This window comes from Galeopterus variegatus, unplaced genomic scaffold (genome assembly GCF_000696425.1).
Source record: "Galeopterus variegatus unplaced genomic scaffold, G_variegatus-3.0.2 Scaffold5982, whole genome shotgun sequence".
Taxonomy (NCBI): domain Eukaryota; kingdom Metazoa; phylum Chordata; class Mammalia; order Dermoptera; family Cynocephalidae; genus Galeopterus; species Galeopterus variegatus.
In genome coordinates, this window is record NW_007732093.1 from 75042 (window position 1) to 101366 (window position 26325).

General features: G+C 39.5%; 1 protein-coding gene across 3 annotated transcripts in view; it reads left to right on the plus strand.

The window, feature by feature from the left end:
* The window catches only part of CD28 (CD28 molecule), a 28258-nt gene extending 13804 nt beyond the window's left edge, over positions 1-14454 (plus strand). Inside the window, exons 1-4 of one of the 3 annotated variants that reach the window (XM_008590300.1) lie at positions 658-696; positions 6411-6765; positions 8726-8850; positions 14276-14404. In XM_008590300.1, coding sequence (XP_008588522.1) covers positions 658-696; positions 6411-6765; positions 8726-8850; positions 14276-14404 — 648 coding nt within the window. Of the gene's footprint in view, positions 1-657; positions 697-6408; positions 6766-8725; positions 8851-14275 lie in introns of those variants that run through there. The other 2 variants (XM_008590298.1, XM_008590297.1) reach the window with 2 other exon arrangements.
* The last annotated feature ends 11871 nt before the right edge of the window (positions 14455-26325 follow it).

Below are 26325 nucleotides of genomic sequence, written 5' to 3' on the forward strand. Positions count from 1 at the left end.
TTACTAAGTTTAGTAATTGGCCCATTTATAATAAGGTGAAAAGGGAAAACATTTTTTTTTTGTAACCAAGCCTTTCACCCACTTCCCCATTCTCATGGAAGCACAAGAAACTTTCAATTTTCCAGAAGTTGGCTATATCACAAGATTCACTGATTATCCATGAGAAATCTTTGCGCTCTCACTGACTTGCTCGTAAATAGCAGGTAAGTACCTTTTCACCTCCGATCTTAGTCTTCACATTGCCTGTTATTAAGCAGGAGTTGTGAGGGAAATAGGTTTGAGGTTACTGTTTCCTGTCTCCACACCTTTAGCTGGTTTAGCTGCTAGGAAAGGCTTTGAAAAGCAAAGCACTAAATTCATCATCAAAACAACTTGTCAATTCAGTTAGAGAAATGTCAGTCAAGCCAATCTTTGGATACCACAAGCAAATACAATTGATGCGTTGACAATGTTTCTCTTTAACCCAGGTAGAACTTGTCTAACCACTCACAAGAAGGCAAAACAAATGTTTACAGTGTCAAGGTTAGATCTGCTAATACCAAAGTAGCCTAAGATGGAGGCTTTCCACTCTTAGCATGAACTGGAAAGCAAAAAGGAATTAAAGAGAAGTTAGTATAGGGAAGCTAACTACTTCTGTAGTTTCTTCTGAGGCTAGATATGTCCTTAAATTTCCAATATGTTCTCAAATTATTTGAAGTGCTGTGGATTCCCAGAAACTCAGAAAACCAAAATACATATCAAAGCCAAATGTCATCTGATATTCTTGTTACTGGCCACTTTGATTTATCCACGTTATTACTCTTCTCCCATAGAGTAAGGGGTGTGCATTTTCACACATGCTCCATTTTAAGAGAAAATAAAAGGAATCAAAATCATCATATCTGTGGAAGTCATATGATCACACATACTCAGTATCACTTAGAGTAACTGGTTATCTTTTTCTACCACCAAAAGCAAGTTTCTTTCATTTAGTGTCTCTCCAAAGCAGATGTACATGTAGAGGCCGTATGAGATAGTTTCTCACTTAGGTTTCTCTGAATTATTAGCATAAACCGAGGTGGGACCAAATGCTTTAAGGATATAAATACTGAAAAACAGGAGTTTTTATCAGCCAACCCTCAACTCAGCCTGAACTCGGAGACTATTAGCCATACATTAGCACATAATAAGCAAACTATTTCAAGTATAGTACCTATGTTTATGGATCAGATTATTTAAAAATGATTTATGCCATCAACCAAGAGAATATTGAACATGAAACAGCCAGCCTAGATACTGGGGTCTTGGATTGCTCTCCCTGAGAAACTTCCCAATTTATAGTGCTGAGGTAGTATAAGCTCAGACAAGCTCAGGAGAAATCAGTCTCAACAATGCTGAGGTTTGAATTTGGAGGCCCTATGATGGACAGAAGGAAAATTCATCTTCCAGTCATCTCACTACATCACGCCTTGTGCAGGAAAGATAGTCTCAGGAGAGGAAGACTGCTGCTTTTCCCTTCTGGAAAAAAGCAAACACTGGAATAAGCTCCACGGAGTCAACTGTGTTCCCAGTAACATTTGAGGTAATTTGTATTTTCTTTGCAATGATCCCTCCGGCTGGAAGAATGTCTTCTTCATATCCCAGATGTCCAAACTTCACCTCAGTTCCTTAGCTCTCTATTCTGGTAGGGTAAGAAAGAAGCGATGAATGAAGAAGGGTTGTAGGCAAAAGGAAAATGCTTATGCACTGGTTGCTTTGTATGGCCTGAGGACAGCCATTTTTAACTCCTCCCCCTCTCTCACTCACCACACCTAAGCCAATGCTGAGTGCTGCACATTTCACCTTGTAAATATTTCTCAAGTGTATTCACTCCTTTCAAACCATATTTCAGTCTTTGTCATCTCTTGCCTAGACTCCTACAACTGTATCCTAACTGGTCTCCATGTTTTCACTCTTGGACCTTCAAACTTACTTTCCACATTTTTGCTAAAGTGACCTATATAAAACGAAAAGTTGTGCACGTCACTGTTCTGCTTAAAAGCCTTCGGTACGTCCCCATCACCTGCAGGAGCGAGCCCAAGCTCTCTAACGTGGTGAGCTAGGCCTGCTCTGCCGATCTTGTCTTTCACTACTCCTGGTCCCGCAAACTTGAGGTATAGCTCTAATTCCCTACATCTGCCATACTCTATCTAGTCTCCTTATCTCCTCTGCCTAGACTCTGTCTTTGTTCTCCCCAAATCCCCCTACCTTACTCCTAACCCCAACATATACTCTCCCACCTCACTCCACTCTCCAACACAAAGACACAGGATAGCCAGGCTAACTTTCACTTAGTAAAAATTTGTCAAATTAATGTATGCATAATCCTTCAAGACTCAGGCCAGCAGTTATCTCCTGTAGAAATTCTTACCTGGTTCCACAATTGTCCCCAGAAACTCTGTGCAGATCACTGTGCCACTATTTTTTAAGTAGCTGTCAATGTTTCTTTCTTCTCCACCAGACTGTGAGCTATTCAAGGACAGAAACCGAGTGCTGTTCATTTTTGGGAAATTTTTCTCTCCCACATGCATCTTGAGAAGATGTTACACCCTGAGTTAGACAAGACATAGTCAGCACATTACTGGAGTACAGGTGCTGAAGCTTCTTTTCCTTCCTCCCTCTCCCTTCCTGCTCTCCACCTCATTGTGGGTGCAGGGAGGAAAAAGCCAAGCTGGGTAACTATCTGGGGTTTCTCCAGCCTCACTGTTTCCGCACCCACTCTCCCTTTTTTATTCCCACAAAGAAGCCCTATTCTTGATTTTTTTTCTTATATCAGCTCTTAAAGACCGATTAGGAAGAATTTGAATGCCCATCAAAACAGAATCCAAATAATTAGCACCAGAAATTATGGTAGAAATACAAATGCCTAACCTGCTATTATTTTTTTCTGGGGTTGGTTGCCCTTCTAATTGGAATTGGACCAATGACTTCTTCTAAGTAAACAAAGAAAGGGGCCAAAGAAAGTAAAACAAAAACAAAAAACAAGTCAGATTTTCATATTAAACTTTTCAATTCTTTACTGGTTTACTTTTCAGAGCTTTTGTAGATTATTTGCTGAATGAATAATAGATGAAGCTAAAGTTGTTAAGACACAAGTTATGAACAAGGATTTAATGAGACGGTAGCTAGACCTAGCTGCTGATAAAAACGATACAGTCAGATCACCATATTTCACTCAACAATTATTTAATGAGATCCTATTAGTCATACAGTATTATATAAAGAAACTTAACATATGGTTTTCACTGTCAAGAGATTTGGGAACTAGGAGCCTAGAGGAAATATACATGAATCAAAAGTTAAGCATATTACAGCATATGAAACAAGAGCCATTCAAAAGGTAGAACCTGACAAATGGCAAATGAGTGATACAGACAGGAATTGCTTTGAGACCTGAGAAGAAAAGGTATTCTGGGCCATTGAGTTAGTGCCCGAGGTGTGGCGGTGGGAGTGCTCATATTGTGTTCTTGGGTTAGTGACTTAAATAGTGTGGCTAATTAGGAGGGTTTTGGTTTGAGGAAATGAGGTTGGAAAAAAATGGTAGAAGCCTATGAATTTAAGAATAAGAAGTTAAGTTTTATACATTAGGCCACTGGTTCTCAAACTTGACTACAATTTAGAATTAACTGAGAAATTTAAAAAGTACTGATGCCTGGGTTCTATACTCAGAGATTCTGATTTAATTGGCCTGGGAATCAGGGGTTTTTAAAGTTCCCAGATGATACAAATCTGCTGACAGCTTAGAAGTCTGTTAGGCCATAGTGGTTTTCAATCCCAACTGAATATTAGAATCAACTGGGGGAGGTTTTAAGACAATACCAAAGACAATGCACAGAAAGGGAGAAAATATTTGCAAATCATGTATCTGATAAGAAACTTGTATCAAAAATATATAAAGACTTCTGATAATTCAATAGTTAAAAGACAAATAACCCAGTTAATAAATGGGCAAATCATCTGAATAGACAGTTCACTAAGAAGGATAATGGCTAATAAGTGCACGAACAGTGGCTTAACATCATTAGTCATTAGAGAAATGCAAATCAAATCACAGTGAGATACCACTTCATATCCACTAGGATGGCTGTAATAGAAAAGATTGACAATAACAAGTGTTGACCAAGATGAGAAAAAATTGGATCCCTCATGCACTGCTGGTGGGAATGTAAAATGGTACAGTTCCTTTGGAAAACAGTTTGGCAATTCCTAGAGTTACGATATGACCTAGCAATTCCAACTCCTGGAATATATCCAAGAGAACTGAAAACACATTTCCCCATAAAAACTTGTACACAAATGTTCACAGTAGCATTAGTTCATGATAGCCAAAAAGTGATGAATGGAAAAATGAAATGTGGTTTATCCAAACAATAGAATATTATTTGACCATAAAAAGCAATAAAGTTCTGAAACATGTTACAGCATGAATGAACCTCGAAAACATTATTCTAAATGAAGAAGCCAGACATAAAAGGCCATATATTCTATGATTCCATTTGTATGAAAGGTACAGAATAGGCAAATTCATAGAGACAGAAAATAGATTAATTGTTTCCAGGGGTTAGTGAGAGGGAGGAATGGGGAGTGACTGAATGGACGTGGTGTTTCTTTTGGGGGCAATGAAAGCATTCTGGAATCAGATAGTGGTAATCCATTCAAAACATTATGAATATACTAAAAAGCCACTGAATTTAAAAGGTACATTAATTATGTTCCAAAGCTGTTATAAAAAAAGAAATAAAAAATCAACCTATCACCCCCTTCACCTCCATCCCTAGCCTAACCCAATTAAATCAGAATTTCTGAGAATGAGAGGACCAAGGTGTAGGTTTTTTTTTTTTTTTAAGTTCTTGATGTATAGCCAGCATTGATTACTGTGTAGGAGACAAAAAACTATTAGCAATTTAGTTCTATGCAGCTCCCTTTTTCCAAAACAACCCCCTCCAAAACAAACAAACAAACAAACAAACAAACAAACAAACAAACCTATCAGAGTACATGAATTCAAATTTAGGCTAAACTGTAAATTTCATTTTAATAGATTCTGATTTTAGTTGGCTCTTCAGTGTGGGTACATGGGGTGCTGCTTCGAATAACCTCTATTAAAATGTGTGTAGGTAGATAATTGTTAGCATACTCCAAAACAATAGCAAAAAATGTTTTAGCGTGCATTGAAATTTGAGCCAAAGACTAAGTGGTTTGTTTTAGAAAAATTTGGGAAGGTCTTTTGGTTGTAAAGCTGATTCTTAGTGCTTCAGTGGTCTGTGTCTCAGGTGGTTGTGGCTGACTTGGGTTTTAGTTCTGGTTTTGCTCATGTTTGCTCAGTGACTGTAGACAAGCCATCAAATGTTTCCAGACCTCATACAATCACTAAAAAAAAAAAAGAAGTATATTTATTGTCATGTGCCAGCAATGGGGATACAGTGGGAAACAAGATTGATATGTTTTCTTTTCTCATGGAGTTGATCACCCAGCTTCAGTTTCTTTGCTTTTAAAGTGAAGAGATTGAACTAGATGGTCTCCAGATTCTTTGATCTTTTACTAGGATAGCATAAAGGTGGAAGATGAATCAGAGAGATAAATGGGACTCTTCCACCCTCAGTGATTTAAGGGAACAAAAATGTCAATTTCTTGAGGAGCCTGTTCTCTGAATTTGCTGTGGCAGAGAAATTAAAGCACGTTCTTTGGGTTATATATTTTCTTACATCTTTATCCCACTCTTCTAATGGCCAATAAAAAAAGTCAAAATGTTTCAAAACATTTGATTTTTTTCACAAATGCCTGTATCACAACTTAAAAGCAAATCTATTTGTGCATGTGTTAGGTATTAAAGCTACTGTCAAGTACAGTGCTCACTCAGGAAATCAGCCAATGCATGAATCTCAGTACAGACTCAAAAATTCCAAGTTCATAGCTATGGTGCTCAGTGCCAACAGAAGCCCACATTCTACCTTCCAGGTGAAAACATACTCTATTGTTCCATTTAAAGGAAGAGGAAAATAATATCAAAATGTAAACTTTTAAACTCTTGCTATCATGGGTCTCCCCAAGAGCTCCATGAGAAAGACTGCCAAGAAAGAGAAAGACTTTGCTGGAGACCCATTCATCTGGTTAATTAATACATCTTGATTTTTGTTTTCCAATTTCAATTATTTTTTCATTTTATTTATTTATTTGTTTGTTTATTTATTATTTTAACTTCTCAATATACATTGTAGTTGATTTTCATGACCCTTTACCTGTTCCTCTTCCCCCTCCCTCTCCCCCCATCATATCTGTTCACTTGTTTCAAAAAGTTCAAGGAATTGTTGTGATTGTTGAATATATCTTGCTTTAAAAAAAATATTATCCTTATACTCTTGTTCTAAGCAAATTATTTTTTTTCCCCAGAGAACAAGATTTTGGTGAAGCAGTTGCCCATGCTTGTGGTGGACAACTATGCAGTCAACATTAGCTGCAAGTATACCTACAACCTCTTCTCAAAGGAGTTCCGGGCATCGCTTTATAAGGGAGTGGACAGTGCTGTGGAAGTTTGTGTTGTGAACGGGAATTACTCCCATCAGCTTCAGTTCCACTCAAATACAGGATTCAACTGTGATGGGAAATTGGGCAATGAAACAGTGACATTCTACCTCCAGAATTTGTATGTTAACCAAACAGATATTTACTTCTGTAAAATTGAGGTCATGTATCCTCCTCCTTACCTAGACAATGAGAAGAGCAATGGAACCATTATCCATGTGAAAGGTAACATGCAACTCTACCACCCGAAAGTGATGGTTTTCAACTGCAGGCCTGAAAACGAGGTCATGGTTAGTGGCGGGGTTGGATACGTCCCATGATCTGATGCTAATAAAGACAAATAATGTTTTCCAAAATTTTTTTTCCTCTTACTTTAGAGGAGATTCAAGGTTAATTTTGAATATTTTCTCTTTCCCTCACTGACACTGAGTGGAAGAATAAGGGACGAAGTTATAGCCCACGGGAATAGATCACTTATATGATGATTCTCCATTTGAGTGCGTCATGGCAGAATAAAGGTTGCCATTAAAACGGAAGCCCAGGTACTCTCAAACCAGCTGAGTCCTAAGAGATCAGGAAGAATAGGTTCTATTTCTAATTTCTTCTCTTTTTGCATTCCATGGTCTTCCTCTGTAAAAGTACCTTTCTATTTTCCAAAACATACAAAGGATGCCAGCCTAGAAACCAAGGGACATGAAATTCACTATTAACCAACTCTGTGATCTTGGATAAGTACCCCAACTTTTACATGGCCCCAAACTCAGTACTATTAGCAGTACTTATGAATTAGTGGAAACAAGTCTACTGAGCTCATGTTGATATTATGTTGTCTTTAAATGTTGGGGAGAAAAATAATAAGATTCCTAAACTCAGAAGAATAGTCTAATTGGTAACAACAAATAAAATTGACAAAAGTCAGGGAGATTTTTTGGGTAGACTTTGTGGATACACTGTAGCTTTTCTTTTCTGTACACGATAAATAAGAAAAATGTATGTGCTCAGTTTTATATTTAATACTAGCATAATTCCAATCAATTTTTTTCTCCTATGCTGAAACGGAGCTGTGCTGGTAAAAAATAGGACACTAAATAAGGCAAGAACCATTAACAATGCAGCAGAGTAGCTTTTGTGTTCCGCAAAATAGAGGCAATTAATGTGTGAATATTTTGCTTGCTTAGTCCCTTTCAGATTTCTAATATCTATAATGTCCAGACAGAATATTTTAATTGGGTCAAGCCACAGGTTAGAAAAATATGCTATTTTGGAAGCTAAGAGTGAAACATTTCTCCTATATACATGATATACTACTTTAGGATGGTGTTTTATTTATACGTATATGCACAATGTATATCATTTATATTAGAACTGGAAAGGATACCAGTGTTCTTGTACTCAGTAATTTTCAATTCTGTCTGCTTATTATAACTGGGTAGGTTTTAAAAAAATGCCAGTGCTTGGGCCCAACTCTGAGGTTCTGATGTGATTGACATCGAGGGTCAAGGAAGGGGTGCTGGACATTGTTATAACTTCAAACTTCATCAGATGACCCTAAGGTGCAGCCAGGATTGAAAGTCAGTGGACTAGAGGATTTTTGGTGTACTTTCTAGTTTTAATTTTATCTAATTTTGAGTAGAACTCTATAGGTTCCTTCCCATCTCATTTCTGATACCCAGGACATAGAGCGTCTTACTGGTCATCATATAATCTATTAGACAGAGTTGGAACTAGAAATTTATCTTCTCATTACCAGTCCAGTGTTCTGACTGTCATATTAGGTTGATGTTTTTCTCAGTGCTTGAAAATATGTATAACATTTAGCTTATGCCAAGGATATAATTTAGGGTGTAGATGAACTGGCTTCTGATGGGGGTCAGGGTTGGGTTTGGGTTAAGGCCACTGGAAGTCACCATTTTGAATCACACAGTAGATTCAATAAAGTAAGGTGAATGCAATTCTACCAGTGTATGACCCTAAAGTAATAGTTTTCACCTGTAGCCTTGAAAACCGACCAGGTCATGGTCAGTGGTGGGGTTGGATAAGTCCCAAAGAGCAAGTCAACAGACTGTAAGCTAGTAATATTTTGTATATTTTATTTCTTCCACATTCTTCTTTGATGTTCAGAAGGAAGGAAATATACTCAACTGCCATTCTCATATCGTTTAATCAGCTCTATTCTATTTTTCAGAGAAACATCCTTGTCCAAATCACCCGTCTCCAAAGTCTTCCAAGCCATTTTGGGCACTGGTGGTGGTTGGTGGAGTCCTGGCTTTCTATAGCTTGCTGGTAACAGTGGCCCTTTGTATTTGCTGGGTAAGAGAAGCAGCTCTGCTTTTATGCATCTTTTCTACTGCATGTGCAATCTGAACATATTCAAGAATTTTGCCTATGTGGTTTTATTTTCTGTTTAACATGAAATTATTATTTTCTTTTTCCCTGTTAAGCTTGAGTAGGTTCTCTTTTAGCCTGTTCAACTTTATAGAGATAAAAACTGATATGAACTCTGTTTTCCAGAAGGTACTGAGTAGGTAGCCAGGTAGAATAAGAAGCCAAATGGGCAAATGAAGTATGTGTGTGGGGGGTTCTTCTCCCCATTTTGCAATATAATTATGACACATAAAACATATGCATAAAAATCTAGGCAACTCAGGAAGCTAGGCAACTGAAGCCAACGAACAACTTTGGTTCAGGGTCAAAAATCATGAGAAACTTGGCTACCGAAATTGTGCATTCAAACCTAGCAAAGAAACTAGGTCTGTTTTTCTGAGTCATATTTTTGTCTCCTCTGAAGCAGATGAGTTGTGTGAGGCCAAGTATGGTGCTGTCATTATGAAACTATAATGGGAGTTAGACTTTTCTGAGCTCTCACCACCAAACTAGAGTTTACCAACTTTTGCAAATGTTCATCTAATAACTTGGTGTATTTTTCTTTATCTCTTTCAACATTGAATTTTTGGTCTGGGTTTGAACACATTTTAATGAAACTACACTTAAGAAGGGACCTACTTAGCAAGGATCTTTTCCTTACTCAGAAACTTCCTTTTTATGTACACAGTGTGATATAGAATACCACGTGCATTGACTCCATGTTGTCTTTGGCTTTTTTTCTAGAAGTTAGATGATTGTATGAGTCATTTCTTCAATGTGAAATGTATTCTCCTCAAGGATAAAGAACTATTTCTCTTGATATTCTTCATCTATCTGGTATTAAGTACATTCAGTGCTTAATGAACATTTATTGGATTGGTGAATTGATAATCCCGAGAGGCCAAATTAAGGACTTACATAAGCCTGCCCGAAGTATATACTAGTCTTTAAGACATAATCCGTATATCGAGCTAATACATAGATGGGTCAGTGATTTCTGGAAGCCATGCCATGTGAAACCATCCTATTTACTGTCGCCTTGGTGTGCGGGGTGGTGTGGGAGGACAGCCCTGGATTCACAGTCTGTCATCCAGTCTTAGATCCTTTTAAACTGTGTTGGCCTATAGCTAGTTTGCTTCTCAATTGTTCCGCACATGCTTATTGCAGTTCAGAAGACCTTAGGGGGCTCATGGGCATCTGTCAGGCTACCTGCTACCTAATCTGTACCTTCTGCAGGGAAGGGAACAAAGTGGCTGTTTGTTCCTGGAAATTCTTTCTACTAGATATCATCTTGGGAATTTGCCTGGCTTGCCTTCTGTAAGTTGCCCAATCCTGATAAGGGGATTTTGAATAGTAAAATATTGTCTAAGTTCTGCCTCTGATGTTAGTTGAGTACTTTCATCTTTCTGGATTTTGGAGTCTTCATGTAAGGTAACCTTTGAGCTTTGATCCTCTGTGGTATTTGCAAATGATTTTAGAACTTTTAGAATTCTTAGTTCTTGTTTTTTCCTAATCCCTGGCCATTGGCTTTTATGCCTGTGATATGGCTTTCCAACCTTCTCATTAGGAATCTCAGGAAGGCCAGGTGCAGTGGCTCTTTGGGTGTCCTCCCAGGAAAGGTGCTGTTCTGTGATATGCTGAGCTGGGTCAAAGTAATTCACTAGCTTTGCAGGAGTAGTTTGGGAACTGCTTCAACTTTCAGTGGCCAGAAGGGTACTGCTCATCATTTAAAACTTATTGTAAATATGCATTAGAATGTCAGTTACTATAATGAGGCATTAATATGCTGAGTGACTCAAATCACCCCAGGGGACAAAAGCAGCTTCTCACTTTCAATGAGTTTGAACAGTTCATTTCAACTCAGTCACATCATAGATGCTGTGGGATTTTCTTTGGCAGCACTAATTCCTAGTGAGGTTCATCTTGCTTTGTCTTGAGAAGACTTATTTTAGTCTTATTCTGTTCAAAGGCTCCCCATGAATTGGGCAGTCCCATTGCTTGGTATGTCTTTTCATCTGTGGCCTCATGTAGTCAATTAGGCCACCCAATAAGAACTACCCTTTATTTGCATCTCAAACCTAGGTCCTTGTACCCTGACTAAAAGGGTGTAAATAAAAATATATCTCTATTTCATGGAATAACATAGCATTTTTTACCCTGAGCTCCTTTTTTCCTACTACTGTTGTTCAAGCAACAAGCACCTTGCTGAGCTAGGCATCTAGGTCATTAGGGATGGCCTAGAGTTTAGTCATTTCCTGGGTAATTTTCTGGGATCCTATTTTTGGCTGGTCTGCCTTGTGCCTTAGTGTAAGCCTCTGTTTTCAGGAACTTCCTGAGGGCCTGTGTTGTGCTACTGTAGGCAGTACTAGGCTGAGTGGGTTTCTGGGAGCAGCTGCAGATTCTCAGTTCTTGACCCGATGTTGACATTTGAGTAAATAAAAAGCTCCCCTTGGTCAGGCTGCCACAGACCAGCACCTGTTACTCTCACTCAATCCTCCATTCACTCAGCTGAGCTGGTAAAGCTGTTCCCTTTCCTAGTCTAAAGGTGCCTTTTTGGAAACATGTCCTTCCTTACTGTAGATCACAATGTGCGGAATGTGGATAGTGTGTGTGCTGGTAGTATCTGCCTTTAAATCCAGTAGATTCTTGAAGATATGTCTTTAAGTAGATACCTTGTGTATGTTCTCTGTGTTGTTGCTGCTTCCAGGAAATAAATGAGTAAGGCTGGGGTGGGAGGAAGAGCAAAGGAGGAGTGGTCCTGAAATCACACATCTTTTGCAGACCTGAGTGGTGAAGGGTGGAATAGATGACACAGTCACACAGACACAAACAGTGTGGTTCTCCCTGCACACCTATATGCATATGCTGGATGCACAAGGGCACTGTGGGTTCTGTGTAGTGCTCCCAGCCATGCATGTGTCATTTCTATCCCACTGTTTTGTTTAGAGTTACGGTGCTAATAACTAAATCCACCATCTGATAATAGTGTGAGGGTAAGTAGGAGAGCTGATTGCAGCAGATCTTTCATAATATTTGTCTGCAATTTGGAGAACATCAGAGTCAAGATATCTTCATTACTGGGGCCTCTCTACCAGCTATAGTTTTGTTTGGTTGTCTGGATGCAAAGACTGTCACTTGGGGGTTTAGCAAACGTTGGAGTAAGTACCAAAAATTCTTCCCAGCGTACCACCAGCAGCCTTCTATACTTATTTGGGGGCAGACATTTCCTGGCCTCAACCCTGCCCTGGTGTAACCTTGTGCCCCAGAGAGCTCTAGTCTTTCATCTACAGAAAGGATTTGGAACCATGAAGAGCAACTTTACTCACACACTTGGTTTCCACGAGTACCACTATCTGAACGCATTCCCCAATTGTATGTGTATAATTCTATCCTAAGTTCTAGGTAGATAACCCATCCACATTCTCAAATCCCAAATGGCCAAAGCTGAATTTGTAACCTTCTCCTTCGAATCTACTTTCCTGCTATCTTGCCTTACATCTATGGATGGCACACCATCCTTCCGGTCACCCTGGCTCAACCATCAGTCATTTGGGGTATGAAAAAGGAGGACTTGAGCAGTCTAACATATTCATTATAATTTGGTGATATATTTTGTATCGATTGCTTCCTTGGCATTCCATTTTTTTTCAAGATCAGACTCTTTACATCAGGATTTCCCAGTCTTGTCACTATTGACATCTTGGGCTGAATAATTCTTTGTTGTGGGGGCTGCTCTGTACATCGCAGGATGCTTAGCAGCATCTCTGGCCTCTACCCACCAGATGCCAATAGCGTCCCCGCCTGTGGTGACAACCCAAAATGCCTTCAGACTTTGCCAAATGTCCCCTGAGACCAGAGATGAGGAAGCTTGAGTTGTCAAGGGTGAGGCTTAGGAGGTCTGTCCTGAGCAAAGGTATTTGTGGTAGTGCCGTTTACTGAGATGAGAAACACTGGGAGAGGACCGGATTTTGGAGGAAAATCTTGTTTTGTTTTGAACATGTTGAGTTTAGAGTGCCTTTGTGGTTTACATCAGAGGTATAAATTCAGGAGTACAGGTGGCAATTGAAGCTGTGAGTATGGATGAGATTGCCTAAGACGAGAGGATCGAGTGAGCAGAGAAGGCCTGGGACCAAGCTGTGAGGAACAGTAACACTGAATGGCTGCTTAGAGAAGGATGAACTTGCAAAGGACGTGGGAAAGGAGTGGCCAGAGAGGCAGGATGAAAACTGGGATGTCACAGAAGGCCAAGAGGAGGAGTGTCTCAAAAGGAGAGAGTAATCAATGGTACAGAATGCTGCTGAGAGTTCAAGAAGATGAAAACTGAAAATATGTCAGTTGTGTTTGGTAATGTGGAGGTCAGTGTTTCCAAACCTTTCTTTAGAACTTAACTCATGCCCCATTTGACAAGGAAGGTGTGAAGGGCTCAGGCAAGAGTACATGGAAATAAAGGCTGGGGCTGAAGTCATTTGCTTGTTTATTTATTCAGGTATCCATGTCATTCATATACAAGGTATTCACTTACGCATCAGGCCTATGTGCCAGGAAATAACCATTTTTTTATATAATAGAGAATTTTGAATCCAGAAATCTGAATGTCTTTCTATTTTTGGAATTTTTAAGAGACTTTGTCAAAAATATAAATTTGATCATCACATTGATCCAGAAATGGTGCTCCTAATCCCCAGTCAAAAACTTTGCTAATATACATGACAAGTGTAACTCGTGTTCTAGGATCAGTTATTGCTTCTATTTCTCTCACCCGTGGTAGAAGTTCATCCTAAGGGAGCTGAGCCTGTGGAATAGAGATGAGTGACACTTTGTCTTTATAGAAATATATACACATAAGGGAACAGGAATGTAAAAAGTTGTCTAGAACTATAAATCCCCATTAATTTGGAGTCCACCATTCCAAATTTATGATTATTCCAATTCTGGAGGAACTGAAGGTCCTCTTCGGTTAATTATGGAAAAATAGCTTGAAAAAGCAAATGACAAATGTAAGAAGATGGCAACAGGATGCTTAACCTACTCAAAAGAGGAAGGGCCTTCAAAGTGTATTTACATATCAACAGTGAATATGTTAATCAGATATGGTTTTCTTTTTTTGGAATTCAGGTCAAATGACTGCACTGAGAGTAACTCGAATGCATTTCTCCAAAATACTTTCTTTGATTGAGATTTTTTTCAAGTTAATTTAGAAGAGCCAGTAGTTAGGTTTGATTAGTCATTATCCAAGTCCAAGGTGCTCAAAGAATGCTGGTGTTCAGGGTCATTTGACAGTCCATGTTCTGAATAGTTACCCCCAGTCTTAGAACTCCTCCTACGATAGCTCCTCCATGTCCCTTCATGTTGACACTTCTCTTTTCTGCAGATGAGGAGTAGGAGGAGCAGGCTCCTTCAGAGTGACTACATGAACATGACTCCCCGGAGGCCCGGGCCCACCCGCAGGCACTACCAGCCCTACGCTCCTACCCGAGACTTCGCGGCATACCGCTCCTGACACAGATGCCTATCCAGAAGCCAGCTGGCTGGCACCCCTCCACCTGCTCACCACCACTGCTCTGGATAGGAAAGGATTGCCTCATCTTCAGCCGGCCACCTCGGCCCCTGTTAGGCCACCAATGCCAATTTTTCTTGAGCTACTGAACTAAATATCAAGATCATTTTGAGACTCTGAAATGAAGTTAAAGAAATTTCCTGTGGCAGGCTGTCTTGCAGTACCATGGACCGAATTCTAACTCACCATGTATTTATTGACTTGATTCAGAAGTTAGGTAGAAAACAAAAAATGAGTGGATTCTGTTAGTCTTGAAATCTGCTTCCAAGCTGCTGGCTGAGCCCCATTCTTTTCTCACTCACCTGCACGTCTCAGTCAAGCAAAGTGTGATATCCAAGGAGGTTTAGTTGGAGAAGGAAGACTAGAAAATTATTCCCTTTGGTTAAATGGGTGTTTAGGGTGGGGATAGGTTAGTGTGGGGGTGGGGGGAGGGAGATTTAAATATTTAAAAACCATTAAAACACTGTCTCCCACTCATGAAATGAGCCACATAGTTCCTATTTAACACTGTTTTTCTTTTAGTTTAGAAAGACGTAGTCATTGTCTTTGATGACTTCTGACCATATTTAGTCATTTTGACAAATGGAATCCCTGCAGAGCAATGCTAGATAAACTGACTTGCTTTCTTCACTCCCTGTGATGGGAATTCCGTGTTAATATTCACAATATGATTCCAAAAGAATAAAACAGTCCTCCCACACCAAGGAAAAATGTGCCAGGAAATAAGGTCACTTCATGTCAAAATTATTTGAATACTACAAAAGATTGTTTAGCAGCTCATTCCAGTCAAACCATACAGTGGCTTTTCTGTTCTACATGTTTGCATGGTGGTCTCTTTATTGTCTGTGTGGAGATCGGAAGTGGGATGCTGAAAGGGCATCCATAGGAGAAGTGACAATACTGTGAAAAAGGGATGTTAGCATTCACTAGGGCATGAGGGATGAGTCCCAAGAAACTTCTTCTGAAGGAGGGAGAATGGAAAGGAATGACACAATTCTCACCTTGTGCTGAGGAGGTGGCCAGCATGGGGTGGAGGTTTTCCAGAAGTCATCAGGCAGAAGGAGCCCTGGCGAGAGCTCCATTACAGGGACTTTATGTGCTTTAGGGCTCCAGAACTCTGTGGGCTCCTGGAGGTTCATTGACATGGAAAAGTATTTTGCAGCCTGTCTTTTGAGACAGCATCAAAGTTCTCAAGAGATTCTTCAAAGAATCTCATGGAATGACCATGGATATTTTTCTGCCTCTAGCTTTGGTCATCTGGAATATACCTGGGGACCTTGAAGAATGGCTCTATTGCTGCCTTTACAGTTTGGTCAGTGCTTCGATTAATTCAGGATTTAGAGGGGCCTAGGTTTTAGAGGCAGACAGACCTAGTTCAAGGCCCATTACTAATTGAATGGCCTCAGGCAAGTCACTGTCTGTCTCAGACTCTGGTTCCTCCACTATAAAATGGAGATAATCATCACAAATATCTGTTCCTATAATCTCCATGAAGGTGTGGCCCAAGTCTGTCTTTGTCTTTGCTTGTTCTGGCATTTAGTACCATGCCTGACATACAATGATAGCTATTGTTATTAGTGCCATATAGATTAATTATGTATAAAAATTAAACTGGGCAATGACCTAAGAAGGGAGGGAATACTGTAACACAAATTTAAACCCACTACTCAGGGATGAGGTGCTATAATATATGAGAACCTCTTAACTTCTACCATTTTCCTGTTTCTTGGAATATTTTATCTTGTAATGAAATATACGTATTTCTCCTCCTCTCCCCTCACCCAGACAAAAGGGTCTTTCAACTTTTTTTTTTAATGTGGGAGGTTGGGTAGGGTAGGAATCTTATGATTCCAGACAGAAAATATTGTACTCTGGTTGATTTTTAAGTGGGCTTCCATTCTATGAATTTAATTGATCCAAAAAGGGTCAAACTCAGCAGTATGTGGCTGACGAAGGATTGTTGAATTTACACTGGCACTTGTGCCACTTGCTGGCCTGTTGGTTCACAGAGCTCTTCAATCCAAGCCATCAGATTGTATGTGGAAATGACAGAGCTGGAGAATTTTTAGAAAGGGCAATGGCAAATAAAGAAATAATTTTTTTGAAAAATGGAAAGATTTGATCTTTGGTAATAAATGGTTTTATTTTCTAACTGGAAAAGTAGGTTTACTAAAGATGAATCATACTTGAGATTTTTCTTATTCACTCTGAACAGAACCAAAGTAGAAATGTTATATAGGGAAGCCCGTTTTCACTATTGGTATGAACCAAGAAATGGTTTAAAAACAGTGGTTGAAGCAATGCTTTTACAGTTTCAGATACGGTAATTATGAAGAAAACAATGTCATTTGCTGCTATTATTGTAAGAGTCTTATAATTAATGGTATTCCTGTAATTTTTGATTGTGAGCTCATCTAGTTTGGGCTGAGTATGCCAATTTAAAGAGACCAAGTGTACATTATGTTCTGTGTATTTGGTGATAAAATTATTAAACTGCCATGTCTGTTTTTAAATTTGTGCTTTAATATTGTCTTCCAGAGCAGATATGTTTCACTTTGGCAATGAATCTGGAGAAAACGTGCTATTTAAAAGAGATGTGGGATAAATTCTTTTTATAAATCTCCAGTTTGGTCTTTTTTTGAAAAAGCCAGACTTAAGAGATTGGTTTCATTTCAAGCAAGGTGCATTTCTGGTTTGTTTGCTTGGCTTCAGTCACAATTTCTCATCAGATCAATGGTTTACCTCTCTGAGATGTCAGGCTGGGCTTACCTGTGTGTTCTGTGTGATGTGAATGCTCTGTGAAAGAGATCAAACTTCAGCCTCCATCAGTCCCTCGGGTTGACTAACTGGGCAACCAGTCCGCATTGCTGTTTTAATGGGAATGTTGGTGGTCAAATGCATGTCTGATTCCTCATCCCAGCCTTTTGCACTGCCAAATGGGTACTATAGTAGGACTAGGGACTGATCTAAAAGTGTTAAATTCAAATACATTCTGGAGTTTAGAGTTGGTGCCAGTGATGGACCTAGAATCAGGATCTTCACTGCCATAGACCTATTATAAACCTAGGTCAGAGACAGTGGAAGGACTTTCTCAAGACCTGGGGTGAGTGAGTCTGTGGTATCTGCAAGCCCATTTGAGGCTCAGGAAATTTCTCTCTCTTATAGGTATATGCATGCTTTCTGACATGGTCCTCCTCAAACATCACAGGCATATGCCCACCTGAGTTCCTTTACATACACTATTTCCTCTGTCTGGAATGTTTTGCCCTAGATATCCTACTGGCTTGCTCTCCCACCTCCTTCAGACCCCTGTTCAAGTGTCACCTTCTACCCTAGTTAAATTCCCCCATAACCTGTCTGCTTTCTTTGCTTATTTGTCTTCATAGCATTTTACAATCTCTCACGCTAGATGTTTACTTGTTTATTTGTTTATTGTTTGTTTCTCAAACTGAATGTAACCTCCATGAGGGAAAGAACTTCATCTGTTTTGCTTATAGCTCTATTCTCAGTGCCTAGACCAGTGCCTGGAATGCAATAAATATTTATTGACCGAATGGCTGAATTTCAGATAGCGTTATGAATTAATGGTCAGTCTAAATGCTTTAATCACACTCTGAGAAGAAAGCCAGTTCTGTTTTCTACTTTCCTGTTTATAAGTTCAAAAATTCATTTTGTTAGAGAAACAGGAAGTAAAACATTCACACAGCCAAATCCGGTGAAAGAAAATCTGATGGATATGAATTCGTTTACATTTCAGAAATTGTTGTGCAGTGAGGAAAACCAATACTGTTGGAAAAAATCATCCTGTGAAGTCATGCTAAATAAGCCACCATAAGGAGTAAGTTGATTTTCTGTTGAGGAAACAGGGGCTCTCTTAATTCTCTCTTCATGGAGTATTGACTATGTTTTAAACATATCGTTAGCTGAAGATTTCTGAAAATGCTGCCTTTGTAGTTAAAATCTCATCCTACTACTGAACTGCTGCTCTTTTCTATGGAGTGATTTTACCCCAACAAATTCTATTAATACCTTGTCTGGCTCTGGTTCAAAAGAGTTCAAAAATGGGAATGCCATAGCTAAAACTTGAAAAAGGTGACCTTACATGTCTCCTTCTACTCCAAGAAAGACTGAACTCAGCAAGTCATTTATGAATGGTTCAATAGGACAAATCAAATCAACTGGAAAGGGACAAGATTGGTAAAAATCAGACATTAAGTGAATTTGTTCAATAAGCACTCCTTTACTGTGCTAATAAAAATAGTGCAACCTAGTTCTGTAAGAGGGTTCTAGAACATTGAAATTCAAGTTCAAAACAAAATAAAATGTAAACTTCATGAGTTTACTCAACATACCTCCTGCCACAATCTAACTACACAACTGTGTGGATAATGTAATTGCCCACAACCCTGAATTCACTTTTTCCTTCAGCCTGATAAAACGGATTGATTTCTTATTAAGCAGTTCCATTTCTTCTCTCTCATCTTGTCTGGAACAGAGACAATAGGTAGGTAAGAAAAATCAAAGAAACTTCTGGAGCCATTGTAATGGGGGTTTAACCACCACACTAACCAGAACCTTGCTTGATAACTTTGCCTCTCCTAATGTCTATAAGTGTCTTCTAAACTGAGGCACTACTTAATTCTTGACTTTTCAGCAGGAGTGTTCAGAAGTTTGGTTCTCTAGGAGCTCATCTGAGTGTGTGCATCTTTCTCGGATTTGGCATCCCAGAAGAAAAGTATGCTTTCCCTTCAAAGAGTCACAGGCTCCCAGCACTTGGAAACCCAGGCCACTGTCTAGACCAGAATGTGGCACACTTTCTCAGTGTGACTTTTGTTCATTTTAGGGGGTCGACACTAGGCCCAGCACTTAAAAGTCACTTGAAATGAAATTTGGGTGATCCAGGAATATAACAGCTATTTCCAAGCTGACCTCATTCTTGGTGTGACTCTAAGGACTAGAATGTGTGCTTCCCAAAGCCCATTTTTCTTATCCTACTTGCCTATTTAAATTCTGTGAAGGGTTTGGAGTGCCAGCAATTTGAGGGAAGAAAAGTTGCAGAAAGGTGAATAATCTCAAGGTGCAGGTGGATTGGATTTTTCTTACACTTCACTGGGCAGAGCTATCTAAATCACAGGTTTAAACACTTCTCTGGCTCCAAAGAACAAATTGTGAGCTGGGTGGAAATGTCAGTTGAGACAGAAGAGTAGCAAACAGCTTTGTTTTCCTATAGTTGTGGTTTTACATGGTGATGATGACACACGAAGACGAAAATGTGCAGCATGAACTCCAGTTGTTATCTGAGTGAGCATCTCTGCCAACACTGAAGGATATGTGTGGGTGTTACCTGCAAGCAGAGACAGAGAGAGAGAGAGAAAGATACAGAGAAAGAGAGACAGAGAGAGAGAGAGAGAGGCCCTGTTTCGGAAAGAGCCAGTTAATCAAAGATCAGTAGTGACGAGTGGTGCTGTTTATTTCATGAGTTTTATATTCAATTTCCTTCCCTTTGCTAATCTCCATGTCTGAATTTAGTCTCTGGACTAAATATATTAGCATCTGGTGACTGAGGAAGCGGGTGGAGAAAGTGAGCTTGAATAGGCATCAGGGCAGTTACCATAGTTATTTAGCTGTTTCTTCAGTCTCTTGGGTACATACTTAGCATTTGATATGTTAGCTTCCAAGGTGGGAATTTCTGCTAACTTTTGGGAACCTGTGACATATTACACATGGCAGACAAACTTGAGGTTATTGCTGGGGACCCTCTTTCACTCCCAACTCTTGTTTCACTTGCTTTATGTTTCTCCCTCCTCTCTTCCTCTTCATTCATTGAATAACTATTAAATGAACACTGACCCAGCTCTAAGAAGTAGGCTAGAAACTGGAGATACGGCAGGGAGCAACACGGGCATTATTATCTCTGCACTTATCAGCTGCAGTCTGCATACTTTGCATATCCCTTCATTTTTTTTGCCCCCACTCATTATACCCTGTTCCTCAGGGTAACCACTTAGTCTTGATTGTGCTACTTAGACCTTAATGTAGCTACTTGATAGCCTTTGCTTGGTGGTTTGCCTGAAATTATTTCTTTGAGATGTTCTTATTCAACATCTCTAATGCTTTTAACATCTTAGACCAGAGATCAGCCAACTTTTTCTATATAGGGCCAGATAATAAATATTTTAGACTTTGTGAATATTCGGTCTCTTGTAGCTACTCAAAAACAGCTGCAGACAATATGCAAACAAATGAGCATGTGAGCATTCCGATAAACCTTTATTTGTGTAGATTAATATTTAAATTTCATAGAATTCTCATATCACGCAGTACTCCTTTCATTTTTTCACCCCACCTATTTACACATATAAAATCCATTCTTAGCACATGGATGGTACAAAGGCAAGTGGTAGCTGGATTTGGATTGCTGGCTGCAGTTTCTTGACCCCTGACTCAGATCTAAGCCACAATTTTAGCTACAAGCTTGTATTTGAGTTCCAGCCACCATCCACATTTTTAGGGCTGGAAGGAATAAGTTTGGATGTATGTAATGCCTTCTTGGGAGTGACGAGACTCAAGTATCTGTTTTGAAAGAAGGACACAAATTGATGAAGAAGGAGGAGGAAGAAACCTCATCTAACGGAAAACCATTTTAGGTAGAAATGGGAGTGACAAGTAAAGAGAATGAAAAGCTGTTTCAGGATGATAGAGTCCTTTGTATATTGTTCATAAAAGTCTAAAAATCTTGGGGTTGTGGTTACTCTTCTCTCAAGTCCTCTTTGCTCTTTCTCCTCTTTTCTAGGCATCAAATCCTTATAATCTCCAAGGAAACAAAGTAAATTTCTATACACAGTAGGTAGGCAGTAGAAAATGGCCTATGTCCAATGTAATGAACAGGATCGATTTTCCTAATTCTGCCACACTTAGCACACCCAAATCCAACTTGGGTTGCTCTCAGAATCTGCCTCCTACTTTCTTCTCATCTCATTTTTTCAATACACACTTGGCTTCCACTTTATGGCTACCAAGAGTAACCCCTCACGAATCTAAGGCTCAGCATTTCACAGGTAACGGGCGAAATCAGTTTTACCCAGATCAGAAAGGTGCTGACCTGACCCTTACCACCCCTTGCCCCCCATTTCTCACTCCTGTCTACAGCTGCTGGTTACGCCCAAGGTACAAATAGTTCCTGGAAGCAGCCCAGCATATGGGGGCACACTGAACCACACACCCATTCACACCATCTGGGCAATTTAAAAATAGGGCCAAACGTAGCACTTAGCTTGGTCTGTCCAGCCAAGATCAGGAAATTGCTTCTAAAAGGTCAGATGACTAAGATTACTGTGCCAACAGTCTAGGATGTTAATAATGAAAAAAGCTTCTGGCAAAATGAGTTTATCCTGACTTTGCACATGAATTTATCCTGACTTTGTGCATTCAAATTCTGAGTCTGGGTGAGGAACTCCAAGCTTCTTCTTCTCCAGAATGTAGGGATACTGACTGTGTACATTTACACACTGTGTGCCCTGCATAAGGGCCCCTGTCGATAGAGGGGGCTGAAATCCAGTCAGGCTCCCTTCATTAGGCCATGCACCTGCTTTCCTTAATGCCCACCTCCCGAGGGTGCCTTTTCTAATGCCCTCATGTATGGACTATTAAGTCCCTGACAGAATGCTTGCCTTTCTGCCACCTGGTTACTAAGCTTTGTAGAATAAGTTATAGCCCCACTGTCAAAACAGGAATTATCCAGGATAAACAACATGAACAACAGTTAAAATAAAACAAACTGGGCCAGCCCCATGGCTCACTCGGGAGAGTGCGGCGCTGGGAGCACCAAGGCCGCGGGTTCGGATCCTATATAAGGATGGCTGGTGCGCTCACTGGCTGAGCGTGGTGTGGGTGACACCAAGCCAAGGGTTACGATCCCCTTACCGGTCACAAAATAAATAAATAAATAAATAAAAATAAAATAAAACAAACTGAAAAAAAAGAAAGAAAGAAATCGTTCTTAATACCATGAAAATTTCTCGTTTGGGCCCTTTTTTAGTCTTTTCTTCCCCTCACCTCTGCACGCTTTAATTCAGTTGGATGGTTTTCCTTGACATACATCTTGGGTTTTCTTTGAAGAGTAGCGTGAGAAGACAGACAAGAAACTTTCTGATTGGGATTTCAGAGGAAAACAGATAATTTTTTGTGACCTGGAAAATACTGGGTCTGGGGTTAGTTCTTGAGATATCCCTGAAAACTTTCAGTAAATGACAGCGTCTACCCTTATTTCTCAGGGATCAGTACATGAGGGAACTAGACCAGATAACCTCTGTCTGATTCCTATAATAGCTTTCATACTCCATATTACAACTCTCTTAGAATTATCTTCCCAAAATATATACAATTCTTTTGGGTTTTCCCCATCATCACATTTCTAAGTCTTACAGATATAAATATTTTATGCTTGAGATTTGCCATTTAGGATTATTTGAATAAATCTATAATTTCCTATAACTGTTACATTTCCTAATTCACCAAAATTGTTTCCATATCTTTCTCTTGAGAAAATAATAAATTTTATTTGTAAGTTTAGGCTGAAAGTCTTGAAAATTTTGTGGGATTTGTGAATTATTTTTTGTGAGGATTTCATTTGAAAGGCACCTTCACATTATAACAGTAGAAACTGTTACATAATTTTTAAGTTTCATATTTTCCATATAATAAACTTCTTGAGGACATAAACTTATACATTATTGAATTTTTGATAGTGAAGTATATTTTGAATATGATAGGTGCTCAGAATGAATGAATAAATGAGTGGATAAATGAATGACTCTCTTTCATTTGATAAATATCTGCAAGTTGTTCAGATTTTTGAAAAACTAGAAGAACTATGTATGTGAGAAGATTTGGGAAAATTGAGGACTACTGATAAACATTTATAATTTCTTAAACTGTTGAAATGAATTCTATTAATACGTATTTTAGGACACTATGCAGACATTCAGAAGCAAAAACTGTTTACCCTTCTTGGGCAACAAACAGAACTCTAATTGCATTTAGATATCTATTGTCCACATGCTTCCGGGGAGTTCCAAGGAGTGGATAATGTTTGGTTTAAGCCAGAGTAGTAATCCTAGCCTTCTCATGAGTGATTGGTTTAGGTATGACACATGACAAAATTCTGACCAACAGCCTAACGGTGTGTTCTGAGGGACCACTAGAAAAGTTTCTTCTTGCTCTCAAAGGAGATATTTGGAAATAAACAGTCTGTTTTCTGCTGTAGAACGTAGTGTCTGCAAGCAGCATCTGGAACAGCCACCTTGGGATCAGGAGAGGAGTTAGCCTGAGAAGAACATGCTGAAGCAGGCAGAGCAGAAAGAGGGAAAGAACCTAGATCTTGATGACACTATTGAGCTGCAGATTGAACCAACCTTGAAACTATCCTTCCTTTCACTTCTTGTCACGTAAGAAGACAAATAGCTTTATTTTTTTATTTTATTTTTTTAATGCAATTTTATTAATATTATTTTTTACATTCTAGGATGTTGTTGCACAGCAGTTGGGAGGGAGGGGGAGAGGGGAAAGGGGAAGGAAATGGGATGGAGGAAGGAGGAAGGAGAAGGGGTGGGATTGAGGCCTGTGGCAACCACCTTCGTTCACACAGGGGAGACCAGGGGGCTTTCAGCAGTGGCTTGGTCATTGCTGGGCTGGGTGCAGATGTGAGGGGGGTGTAGCAAAAGCCCTCACCCCCCACCATCCCAGTTCGGGAACTGGGGCCCTTCTTGCTGTGGCTTGGTGGTTGTCACTGGGCTGGCATGTGTCAGGGGGGCGTGGCCGAGGCCCTTGGCTCCCCACCACCCTGGGTCAGGAGAGCCTGGGGCACTTCCTGTGGTGGCTCAGAATAAATAGCTTTATTATTTAAGCTATATTCAGTTGAATTTACTATTGCATAAAGCTTAGAGCATTCTAACCGACAACTCCTCCTTCATGTTTATTGTTGTGTGTAAACAGTCATAGGTTATATTATTTGGGGATACAAATAATTTGATTCAATAGTATCTTGTCCTGTTGACATGCTCAATTACTAGTCTCTGATAACCCTGGATAACTAAATGTTATTATCATGTCTGGGACAGTATCCAGATCTGCTGACACATAAACTGTGGACAAGTTGCTTCTTTGAACACCTTATCTATTGGGGTGTTACAAATCACATAATGGCAGAAGATACAAGACCCCTATCCCCTCACAAGAGGTGAAGTCTTTTTTCTTCTCCTTTTGTCTTATGAATTGATGAGGAGAAGAACCTCCTGGAAGGAGCCTGGGGAATTATAGATGTATTTTGACTTAAAATATGTATGTGAAAAACGGGAACATCGGCTTCCTTCCTGGCAATATAGGACACCATACACCAGTAAAATCTTCCAAGATTCTTCTAGCTGAGTGATCTTTCTCTACCCCTGTGTTCCTTAATGTTACCCCAAATTCCAGGGGCCTATATGAGAGACAGGTCTTAGTAGTGCTAAATTGGTGTTTTAAAAATACTAAATTTAAAAATTCAAAATATATTTATATTAAAAAAATACAAATAAAATATTACATTGTTTATTTAGATCAGTGGCTTAATTTTTTTTTTAAAGAATGGCAGAACTGTAACCTGCTTTTCCTCTAATGAAATCTTATCAGAAGACCAAAGTAGGTCTGAATTAGGCCCGGACCCTCATCCTTTCAGCTGAGTTTTGTTTTTGACAGTGGTGCCTCAGGCAACACTCATCTTCCTTGGGGGCCCTGGGATGACACATTAACTCCTAGAGTGGATTGAGGATTTGCCCTTGTGTCCTGTGAAAAGATCACAAACTGAAAATACATGTGTTCAGTAAAGTGATAGGCCCTGAGAAAGACAGAGGGAGGGCTGACAGTCCTGACCTCAGAAATTTACTATCTTGTTGAGGAAATAACTCATCATAAAGCCAGTATATACTAAATTCCGATTAAGTGATATACAATTCAAGTTCAGAGGTGAAAGATGGTTGTGAACTGGAATTCCAGATTTGGCCCTGGACTGGAATGAATATTATTACATACATCTTTTCAGAGTTGTGAGAAGTAGGATTGCTCTGAGGAGGAGTACTGCATTTTAATGTTTAGAAGTATTGCCAGTTTGTTTTGCATAGAGGCTGTGCTGAGACATACTCCCAAGGTGACATACGAAAGAGCTTTTCACCCTTTTTATTTCACTGACACAGTGTTATCAACACTTTGGATGTTTGCCAATTTGATAGTTTAAAACGGTCTCTCATCATTGATTTCATTTGCATTTTGTTTTTTTATGAATCAGACTCATCATATTTTCATGGTTAAGGCCATTTGTATTTCTTCTTGTGTAAACTGTCTACTCACATTCTTTGCCCATTTTTTTTCAGTCGTTTTTGTTGATTTTTAAATGTAGGACCCCTTCAAGGAAATTTTCCCTTTGCTTGTAACTCCTTCATTTTAGAGATGAGTAGATGTAAGTTTATCGTTTCATTGTTAATTCATTCATCAGCATTTATTAAGTACCCATTCCATGCCAGGCACTGAACTTGGCACAGGAGTTAGATATAGCCCCTGTCCTCAGGAAGCTCCCAGGCTGTGGGAGATACAGTACTTTTCACGAGGTTTTCTGGTCTCTGATACAGAGTTATAGGAGCTCAAAGTGGGTCACCACCTTACCCATGGGAGGAATTGGGGAGGCTCAAGAAAGTATTTGTGGAGTAGGTGGCACCACCTGAATCTTAAAGGACAAGGGAAACTTAGCCAAGTGATGAAGGGGGGAATTACATTTCAGGTAAAGAGACCAACTTGTGCACAAATACAAACACGGTGCCTTTAGGGAGTTCAGC